A 10,777-nucleotide genomic window follows, 5' to 3' on the forward strand; every position below is an offset into this window, starting at 1 on the left:
TGGGTCTCCAAGCCAGGCTCCATCCGCATAGGCTGCCCCAGCCCCGCGTCTTGGTCCTGCCGGCAGCCGGCTTGGCCCCCCGGTGCACCCGGAGAAACACTTTCCTCGAGCTCCGTGCCCGGACAGCCAGGCCTCCAAACCCGTCCTGGCATCGTTCAAGCATTGCATCCCGCCAGTGCTGTGCTCGCATCTGTGCCAGGAGCATTGTGGGTCTGTGGCCCTGTGGCACTTTAACCAGGGCACATCCCCTGGTAGTGTGTCAAGTGAGGGAACTTGCCGTTGGCTGGACAGACTGGGGGTGTGCTGCTCACGGCCTGCTCGTGGCCGGCTTTTGCTCCCATTACAACTTGCACGGGACAAAGCGAGACCAAGCGGATGGATGTTGAGATGTCACAGCCTCTCCGTTCAGCATCAGAATACCCCTTAAGGTGTCCCAGCTGTTCCTGGGCTTGCTGCAGCCTGAAGATGATCCATTTTGCAGCCTGTTGAGCACACTTTGATACCTGTGCTTCTCTGCTGGTTTCTCCCTCTCTTCCAGATCAGGATTAAGCTTTACATCCTTGCCGCCTTTCTGCGCCTGCTACTGCTTACTCGCTTTGGAGGTGGCAAATCTCACCGCTGGCTGATGACGCCGGCCGTGGCTGTCGGAGCCCTTCTCAGCCTGCCTCCCCTTCTCTGTGGGAGATCCCCAGCCTGTTGCAGAACAACCACATTATCCTCCTCCAAATCCCTCTTTTGCCGTGACGTCTGCAGAACACTTGACTGAGATTAGTCTGTCATGCGGAGGCTCTTACCCCCCTGCTGACCTGTGCTTCCCCTTCTGGGGCTGCTTTTGGCTTGTGTCTGTTCCCTTCTTGTGCAGCCGGTGGCGGCACAGGCACTGGTCCGGGGCTGTGGTGAAACCGGAGTTCTGGGAGGAATGTTGGACACGAGTAGTTCTGTGCTCTGTCTGCTCAGGCACTAACTTTTCCATCACAGCTTTCTTGCTTGTGCAGTGCCCTCTCCCAATAGCATCTCCAACACCCACATTTCTTCAAAAAGGATCTTTCACTGAATCCTCCTCGTTATTTTGAGAGGTATCAATGAGGCTAAAGATTTTATAACTTCTTGGTGCAGCGTCCAGCTGTGGAGCTGGTGAGGCCGCCAGCTCAGCGTGAAAGGATTGGAGTTCTGCTGCTTGCATCACAAAATCCTGCCTGTACTGCTGCTCAGTGCCTATTTTTTTTATTTAAAGCAATCATTTGTGCTTTTGCGCTGGGCAGATAGCAGTGTAGTGCCTTGAGCATGATCCCAGCATTATCCCTCAGGCCATTGTACACTTGGGCCCAGTGATGTGTTTCCTTCATGTGGCCCTACTTAAATTTCCTGTTTCCTCCTCACTTGGCAGTGAGTGCCCTTGGATCAACACCAGTTTGCTGTGACAGCAAGTTGCAGACCGTTGTTCAAACAAAGGAGCAGCAAGAAGTGTTTTCTTGCCACAACGTTCGGCATCAATGAAGCATGACTGAAATAGCCTCCAGCTTTGCTGTCAGGTCTTCAGGAGGATGCTGCACCTTTGGCAGGGACTCAGAATCAATCTTTGAACAGAATCAATTAGGAAGTTGGAAAATTGAACGTGATGCTGCATAGATTTGACGTGCTCAGGCTGCTTAGTGTTGAGATGTCTCAATCGTGGTGTTCTTGGCACGTGCACAGGGAGAGGGTTCAACGAAGGGCTGCTTTACCGAGGGAAATATGAGATCTAGTTACCCAAAGCTGCGGCGTGTCAAACTGTAAATGGGCTGCAGATTTTCCTGGTTTCACCATTGGAACCCTACATCATGGGATGGGTTGGATGGGATTGCCTGAAATCTTTGTTTAGGTTTGAGGATATTCTGCGAGAGATGTTTCAGTTTTACTGCAGAGATAAATGAGTGATGGGATTTTCTTGATGGTCCTGCTAACTTGGGTTATGCCCAGTATCCAACCTGATGCTTGTGAGTAGCCATGCCTGGTTTTAGTAGTTTCAGATCCCTGCTTAAAAATACAAGATTATTTCAGTTGTTGTAAACTAACTTCTTTCTCTCTCCTTTTGAGGTGTGAAGTGTTGTTTTTCCAGTCATTTGGACCTTTTTTGAACTGCCCACTTGCCTAATGCCATGAATATTGCGGTGAACAATGTGGAAGAAAAAGCTGTTCATTCCTGGTCGAGAATTTCCTCTGCGGGACAGAAAGTGCTTGAGGAAGCCCTCCGAGTCTTCAACCCGATGTCCAAGGACCTTTTGGACACAGAAACCCAGCTGGTGGCCTTCATTCAGAGCCTGAAGGAGGAGGGCTACCAGCCCACAATTCTGAGGAGTAAGGATGTGTATGGGTACAGCTCGTGCACGGCAGACACACCCAGTCAAACAAAAGAGAGTGCCCCACACGACTGCACCAGCGCCGCCGAGTCTGACAAGAGCCCGGCTAGAAACACCACGGCCGTGGCAAAGGTGTCTGCTTCGCCCCCCGGTGTTGCCGTAAACTCTGCGAAAGTCTCCACTCAACCTGTCTCTAAAGGGGATTCCACGAATCTCCTCTTGAGCTCTTTGAAGCAGACGAGATCGGGCACGTCCAAGGCTGCGGCAGTGGGTTTCCCTACAAGCATGTATCCTGACGTGTATCCAGCCATGAGACTGTCGGTAGTTCTGGAAGCTCTGGTGCCGCTGAAAACTACCGCGTCCTGTTTGGAGTCCAAGTACACGCGAGGGCGTCTTGGGATCTCACCCTCAGACCTTAAACTCCTTAAGGCTTCGAGTCCGCAGAGGCAGTTTTCTTCAGGCAAGACCACTAAAGTAACAGAAGGTAAGGGGTACAGGCGTTTGATAAAGAAAGCACCGGATTCCGCCAACCTCACTTTAAATCTTCTGAAGGGACCAAGGAGTGGAGTGCTGCAGGAGAGCAATGCTTGCAAAGCCTCGGGAGTCCTCAACGGGAGGGTCACAGGCAGCTCGTCCCAGGGCTGCACTGCAGCACCGCAGTCCAAGAGCTTGAAAATCAAAGATAAGGAAGCACTGGTGAGGAAAACCGAATGGAAGGACACCAGCACTTACCAGGAGAGTGTCGGGCAAAAGAAGAGAAGAGCTACAGAAGCAAGAGAAGCACCGCAACGAAAGAAAGCAAATACCATTCCTGTCCGAAATAAATCTCAACGGGCTCCAAGCACTTTGAACCTGCTGAAATTCCGGGCCATCAAAGTGGGCAACTCTTCCTCTGATGATGAAGTGAGGAGGAGAGCACAGAAGATTCTTAGGGTCAACCTGTCCCCTGTGATCCGAATTCAACCCTTGTCCCACTCTCACAGCGTCCCCTGAGTTCCTTCACTTTGTCACATTTTTTTTTATGTAAGTAAAATACAAGCCTGGCACCAGAGCGTGGAGAAGTTTAAGGGCAACTCTGGATCTCTGATGCCGATCTGTCAACTAACCTGCAGACAGAGCAGCCTGCTCTCGCGCAGTTTCTGCCTGTCACCGCTGCTCTGCAGAACTGCAGAAATACTAAAAACCTGTTTGAGAACGCGGGATGGTGACTCTGGCCAGAGGAGGGCTCGCTTCCCACGGGCGCTCCTCTGAACGCGGCAGGCTGCGCGCTCCCGCAGGGGGAGAGCAGGGGATTTTCTCATGACATTGATGCACTGTGATACTGCTCTTTTTCAAGCTGTACATTTACTGGTTTTATTTTGATCAAATTTTATAACTTTATTATCTATATATCTCTATATCCATATATGTGCATATGACCCAGGAACTGTGGGAAGATGCACTTCCTCCATCCCTCTGGGATTGGGTTCAATAGCTTTTGTTCCCCCTCCCCTTCAGCCAGTCTTTTGTTGAAAGGTGCCAGGTTTTCTTTGTGATTCAGTGTTGTGACAGCCTGTTCTGGGCTCTCTTGAGCAGCTCAGAGGCAGGCAGAGTTATAGCCACTTGTTTCTCTCCAGATATGCCAAACAATTTGGAGAATTACCAGCTGATAGTTGACTGTAATCATTATTTTGGTATTACCTCTGCGTAAGAGTGGGGGAGTGTTACAGGGCTGTTGCCTGCAAGTCTGCCTGATATCTCTAGGTGCCTCCTCCGTTCGCTGGTAGCAGAAGCTCCCAACTCATGGTAGGGTTTGCCTCCAAAGAGCAATTCCTCCTCAGCACCCAGTTTCTCTGCTCTCCTGTACCCCAGGTGCAGATGCAGAGCGTGAACTGTGACTGTAACAACCGAGGGGCTGGAGTTGTCAGCAGGAATTGCGTAAAGTGTCCTGCCCACCACCTGACTGCTGTGCTGTTGCTGTGAGGTTTCAGGAGCAGGTTCTAGGTGCTGGTAGAGAAGGCACAGGCTGTGTTTGAATGTATTAGATCCATCCTGCCAGTCCCAGAGCTCAGTGGGGTACTTGAGATTGAGTTAAAGCAGAAAAGTGAAAGCGTTGAGAGTATATATGCCAGTACTTAAACGTAGAGAGTTTCTGTTGGTTTGTGGGGGTGAAGCAGTTGGAGGGGAGATGGGCGCCGTGTGGTGATGGGTGACAGCTTTGCTGTGCCATCTGGGATGTCACGAGAAGGTGTGTGGCAGGCGTGAAAGCTCCCGGAGCGCAGGCTCTGCCCGTCCCCAGGAGGCACTGTGGAACTGCTGCCGACGGCTGGGCTGCGTGCTGGCCGAGGTCGGGTCTGCTCTCCACGGGGAGGGCTCTGCTTGCTCCAGGAGAAACACTGCGGTAGAGCAGTACATGCTGCCACTGTCACCAGGCAGCTGGGAGGGATGGCCTGGGCTGAGACTGTCTGCGATAGGATACTGCAAAAGCAGAACCTGGTGGCATGGGGAGAGGAAGCAGCGTCGGGCCGGGCACGGACCTGGCTCTGTACGCTGCTGTATGTTGGGATCTCTGCAGCAGCAGGCTGGTAATCCACTCATTCTCTCACCAGCTCAAAATACCAGTTGTCTGACCTCGTAATCTCTGTGGACGTTGGCTGAAGGATTGAACTCCCCTGGGAAGCCCCAGCTCCTCGCGTTTCAGCCCCTCCCTAGCACCTGGCTGGATTTCAGCACTTTGTAAAAGGGGTCAGCATTGATCCCCAGCTCAGAGAGGAAAACCGTGGCACTCAGAGGAGAGAGGAGGTTCACGAGGGACTGAGAAGGCAGGAAAGCTGGGACCCCCGAGGCACAGCTGGGGTTCTTCCCCCCTCGCCCAGGTGGAGCAGGGTGCAGGTTTTCCCTTGGGGGATGATTGCAGGCTCTGGATCATGCACTCAGGTTCTGTGTGGTTTTACTGTGCATATCCAAGTTGCTGTCAGAGATCATAACTTGCAGTGTTTGGGACTGACCTGTGAATGCCGCTGGTTGGCTGCAGAGGAGGAGGAAATATTTTCTTCTGCTCAGTGTTTTAAAATGCCCTGGCAGAGAGTTCCCTGTCCTGACATGATGCTGGATGAACAGGGACCCTCCATCACTGTTAACCGGCCAAAAATTGCTTTGTCCCTTTTGTTCCCACTCCTTCAGACCTTTCTCATTCCCACGCTCTCAAATGGCAGGTCTTGAAGGCTTGCACTGGAGTTTCTCTTTTTGGCTGTTTCCTGAGGAGGGCTCTGAACTCCTGCCTGTGATATCACTGTCTGACGGGCTGCTGGGCAGCTTCCCCTCTTCCCAGCCCCTTATAAGGGCACCAAGAACTGTCTCTGGAGCCTCTTTGTGCAGCGCAGACATCCCAGCTGAGTGCCTGGCCTCCAGTGAGAAAACAACTGTGCATCAACAAGGCTGAATTTGGGTTGAGGTTGCTTTTCCTCCAGCCTAGCAGGAAGCTGAGCACCTCAGGCCAGCTTACCAGGCTCCATCCCTACTCTTTGTTGTGTTTCTTCCCCCAGCTGCACAGCTGCCCTGCCTCCTCACTTTTTTCCATCACCTCGTGTCTTTCGCAGCTGGGTCTTTGCCAGTCAAGGACTTGGCTTGTACTGTTGCTTAACACATCCAGCAAAACATACCGCCTTAGCACTGCCATGACTTTCCCAGCACTGAGCTGAGTTCTGCAGGTGCTTGACGGCTCCCCCAGGGTCCTTCTCAGGCCACCAGCAAGAGATCTCCTCCACGGGGAGAGATGAGCATTAGACACTTCTGTGTCACTAAGGCTCCTGCCAGGGAATCCAGCACCCAGTAGCTCTGTGTTCAGGGACTTGCCTGTCATCAGTCCAGTCTGTCAGCTCTTCTGCACATCTCACGGACCGCAGGGCCCCTGAGTGCTTGGAGCTCAATTCTCTGCCCTCCTGATGTCTCCTCTCCCCCCTCGCAGGTGATTTGGGAACTTGGCTGGAAGGGTTGTAGCTTGTTATTCACTTTATAGCCCCCCTGGTGCCAGTGTCACTGCCTGTCATCCAGCGCTGGCAGACGGGTGCCTGCAGCCTGATGGTGGTTGGTTTCATCGTCCTTCATCTCACAGCTGGGTGTGGGTGCTCCTGATATCCTGGGCCTTCAATACCGGCATGCAGGAGGCTGCAGAAGGGGCCGTGCTGTGGATACTGCTGTCTGGTGTTTAGGGAAGATGAAGGGTTGGATCAAACCAGACCTGCCTAAAACCTGATCTAACCAGAGATCACCCTCCAGAGGTCCCTTCCACCCTGTGTCAGTCTGTGACAGCAGGGTAAGACTTGCCTTCCAGGGATCTGCACCACAGTAACTGGCAGGGCAGGTAGAAGTGTGTTGCCCGGAGTGCTGTGATCTCTGCCGAGTGTGCTGTGTGCAGGTTGTCCAGACCTGTTTCTGTATTAGTCACTTTGAATTCATCCAAGTGCCTAACCCAGCTTATGTTGTTCCTGGGCACCATGACAGCCGAGAGCTTTGGAGACTCTTAGGAATGCTTTTACTGCATGGATTTATGCCACTGTCACTTCTAGAAATGATTCAGCCAGCGGTCAAAGGGCTGTTCGTCCAACTGATTTTGTGGAAATCATTTCTCCTTTTATTCAGCTGCCAAGAAGCAAGAGTTTATGCTTCGCCTCCATCAGACAAGGTCCTTGAGTTTCCTGTGTGCTTCAGATGTCTGTCGGCAAGGTCCGTGGGGAGAGCAGCTTGTCCGGCAGGCAGCTGAAGGGGAAGCTGACATCAGATACCAGTTGAAATCACATTGTTAACTGGTAGAAATGTTTTGTAGCTCATGTCCACTGTGATCAGATTTCACCGTCTGCCGCTACTTTTAGTTGGAGGAGTTTCTGCTTGGCCTCTTCCCTGAAAGCCATGTAGCGTGGTGCCGCTGCTTCCGAACTATTTTTCTCCACCCCACTACCTGCAGAGCCAGCTGCCATGGCGATCCTTGTACAGAATTTCTTAAGCACTTTTCTGCAGAATAAGAAGGGATTATTTTATTACTCCTGTTTTGTAGCCCACTAGTGGTATTTCAGTGCGAGGAGGAGGTGTGCTCCCTTGGAGTGTTGTGAGCACTCCACAGCTGCCCCTGTTCTGCCACGTGTCCCCCGGGCCCCCCTTGTACACCACCAGCACTTCTCCACTGGTGGAGCTGGTGGTGAGCACAGAATTTGGGCCTTTTCAGCTGTGACTTGTGCTGTGTTCATGGCCAGACCTTGCCAGCATGTGGGGGAGTGCAGCTGCTCCAGCTGCTCTCCTCCTTGGGTCCAAGTTCTCTGTTTGGGAGCTGGGCCTTTGGCCGCGGCATAAGGGACACATGGGGACAGAGAGCAGGTTTGTCTCTCAGCTGCAGCTGGACAGTGTGACACCAGCTGGGTGGCTTCTCAGGCAGGAGGGCAGGTTTAGGTGGGAGGATCCTTGTTTCAGCCATGGTTGGCAGGCTCATTGCTGAGCTGTGTGGAGCTCCTGCTGCTCAAGCGAGTTGGGAGTAACAGTTCCTGTTTCAGTCTTCAAAACGGCACTTGTGGTTTGATGGGGATGGCTTTCTGGGAGCTGAAGTGGCCCAAGGAGAGGATGGCTGTTCTGGGGCACCTCACACCTTCCTAACAGTGCTGCAGCCCTCGGCTTTGCGAGCTGGGTGGGCTGGCACCGCTCGTGCAGAGGGCAGCAGGGCAGGTTGCTCCCAGGCCCTCGCGTTTGGGACTCTGCTAGAGCGCACCACGCTGGGGTTTCCCTCTCCTCACAGCCTGTTCCTGCCTGGGACTGGGTGCTGTTAGGAAGGTGCCAGGTGCCTCGCTAGATGGTGGAGCAGAGGTCTTGTCCCAGAACCAGCCTTTGTCACTAGGTCAGCCCTGGGTGTTGAGTGAACCTTGTCTGTAGGTATGACACTGCCAGCACTCGCAGCTTGGCCAGCTGCTGCCTCCAAAGCCGTGGTGCTAAGGCCAGACTCCTCAGTTTGCTTGGGAAAACTGAGGAAGTCTGGTGAAAAAGCAAGAAGCTGGGATTAGGGGAAACCAAAGATGCCAGCAGCGCCTGGCTGGCCAGCTTCTGCTGCGGCGGATCTGCAAACAGGAGCCGGGGCCGGGGCCTGTCTGCCAGGTCTGTGCACTTCCTCGGGTGAGCATCTGAAATACCTTCTCCTGCGGGGATGATTAGGCCTTGCCCTGAGGAGTCCCTTAAAGGCCTTATTATCGTCTGGGACTCTCTCCTTGTTGTCTTAATTAGCCCTTTCCTTTCCTGTTGCTACAGGCAGCCCCTGTGAGAGTCTGGTGATTCCCACAGACACAGTCAGGCACGCGGTGCTGTTGTAAAAGAGAAGGTGCTGCAAAGCTACCCCCAGAAATACCTCCCCCTCCTACCCCTGCTCCGCCACGCTGCCCAGAGGGACGGGACAAAACGAGTGTTGGCATTTGTGGCGGGGAAGGAGTGGTGTGTGTCACCGTTCCCTCCTCCTGCCTGCCAGTGCAGCACTCCCCAGGAGTAGCATGTCCTGAGCAGAGGCACAGCAGCCGCTCTGAGGGATGCGGGGGCTCTGGGCAGGCACTGCCCGGCCCCTCACGCTCCCCTCTGCCAACCTTTGTCTCTAAGAAAGCCGTCCCCACGCCACAGCGTGACCCATCTGCTCCAGCTGGGCCCAGTGCCCCCGGCTCAGCCGTGGCCATCCCCTGGTGTTGGGGGGATCCTGAGTGACGGCCGGGGAGCAGCGACTGCAGCCCGCGGGAGGGCGAGGAACAAACTTTTGTATGATGAATTTACAACAACTGACCATCTTGTTCTCTAGTGAACTTTTTACTGTGTCATTTGTGTAGAATGTTTCCGAAGCTATATTAATATGTAATGTTTAATATAAGGCTGGGCTGCTCCACACTCAGTGTTGTATATTTTGGAATGGCGTTGTTTAGTGAAAAGACAGCGTTAGTATTATTCCGCTCTTCGGAGGGAAATGGGACAAAAACCAGACTGTCTTTTTTCTTAAATGAAGTGAACTTTTTGTTATGAAGTCCTAGCAGGTGTCCAGCCCTTCAGTAAAATGGTGCTCAGAACTGCCCAGCGTGTCCAGCTTTTCTTTGGGCTCCGCCAGACGGCTCCTCCCGGGGCTCCTGCCTCCAGCCCCGTGTGAGCTCCGTGGAATGGGGTCTCCCGTGTGCCTGGCTGCCGCGAGGGGCACGCTCAGCTGGAGACCACCACCACCTCTTCTTCCCCAGTTCCCTCCAGCGAGTTACCCAAGCCCCTTTAAGGAATGCTTGGCATGGGATGGGAAATGCTCCAGGCGAGTGCCACTGGTGCTGAACTGGTGTAAACTGGCATAAATCTGCATTCCAGGTTAGTTCTGAGAAACGCACCGGGTCAGCGTGGTGCTGGCAGGTGCTCTGCCAGCTCCTGCCTGCCTGCCCACCCTACAGCTTCTCTCTAGATCTGCCTGATCTGCAGCCGGGACCCTGCGGCCAGTTAATTCAACAGAAACCCCATTGTTTGCCCGCGTGCGATCTGCATCTGGTTTGTGCTGCGGGGCCGTGGGTGCACTGACCCGGCACTAACGGTGGTGGGACCGTGGCCCCCCCGGGGCAGACAGTGGGCCCAGTGCGGGAGCTCGTTCCTCAGGAAGTGGTTAAGCGGTTCTGCCGCTCGCTCGGGATGTTCAGGGAAGCGTTGGCTGCCCGCTGAGCGCACTGAAGTCGGTCCAAGTGGGGCTGGCCAGGCATGAGAGGCTGCCTCAGGAGCTTGGGGGCTCTGCCGAGGCTTAGGGGGGGGGCCCTCCTTTTTGTACCCCAAAGCAGCAAGCACTGCCGGTTCCCGCTGCCGCCCCCCTGAGCAAAAGTGCTTTGATTGCTGCTGAAATGTGCTGGTGGAGCCGAGGCTGGGGGTGCCCGAGGGAGATGCTTGGCAGCTCTGAAACGCTGGTGACCGAGGGCTGCGGCGGAGCTGCTGGCATCTCCCCGTGCAGACGTGGGCCACCCCCACGCGTTCAGCTGTGCGGCGGCTGAGGGGGTCACAGGGGGGTTGGGAAGTCAGAGCAGCTTTCAGGGGAGCCAGGGGGTGCCTGGATGTGGGCTGGGCCACCTCACTTGTCCCTCAGATCCAGCTGAGGATCCCTCCCTCCCGCTTTTACCTTGCTTTTCCAGGCAGAGATCCTGTTACAGTCGCCTTTATCAGGCCACTTAGGATCTCCTCAGAGCAGATAAGGTTTGCTTGGCAAGATCCCTGTGATAACAGACGTCTCAGCCAGTGCTAATGGCTCTTTATCAGCTCATCTCCTGCCAGCTCTCCTAGCCGAGGAGCTGGTGGTGCCCGGCCACCACCCTGCGCTGCCAGAGCCTCGGCGGGCACAGCCCTGTCCCTCCTTGGGGGTTTCCCAGCACCTGCTGAGAGCACGGCAGGGCTCTGCCCACAGCATCCCTCGCCCCACCGAGATGCATGGGACC

At 54.4% G+C, this 10,777-nt stretch overlaps 2 protein-coding genes across 2 annotated transcripts in view; one reads left to right on the forward strand and one right to left on the reverse strand.

Moving 5' to 3' along the window:
- KLHDC8B (kelch domain containing 8B) overlaps positions 1-341 on the reverse strand; it is a 7,968-nt gene extending 7,627 nt beyond the window's left edge. Inside the window, exon 1 of the mRNA XM_026857536.1 lies at positions 312-341. Within this exon, the coding sequence (XP_026713337.1) occupies positions 312-341 (30 nt within the window). The remainder of the gene's footprint in view (positions 1-311) is intronic.
- CCDC71 (coiled-coil domain containing 71) lies at positions 7-9,401 on the forward strand. The gene is made up of 2 exons (XM_026857283.1): positions 7-1,976; positions 2,077-9,401. The coding sequence occupies exon 2, from the start codon at positions 2,139-2,141 to the stop codon at positions 3,330-3,332; it is 1,194 nt and encodes a 397-aa protein (XP_026713084.1). The 5' UTR covers positions 7-1,976; positions 2,077-2,138; the 3' UTR covers positions 3,333-9,401.
- Positions 9,402-10,777: the final 1,376 nt, after the last annotated feature.

This window comes from Athene cunicularia, assembly GCF_003259725.1.
Source record: "Athene cunicularia isolate RWA chromosome 12 unlocalized genomic scaffold, athCun1 chr12_part1, whole genome shotgun sequence".
Lineage (NCBI taxonomy): Eukaryota > Metazoa > Chordata > Aves > Strigiformes > Strigidae > Athene > Athene cunicularia.

Excerpts from the sequence above, each read along its gene's own strand:
- CCDC71 (XM_026857283.1), top strand. The coding sequence starts at position 2,139 with ATGAATATTGCGGTGAACAATGTGGAAGAAAAAGCTGTTCATTCCTGG.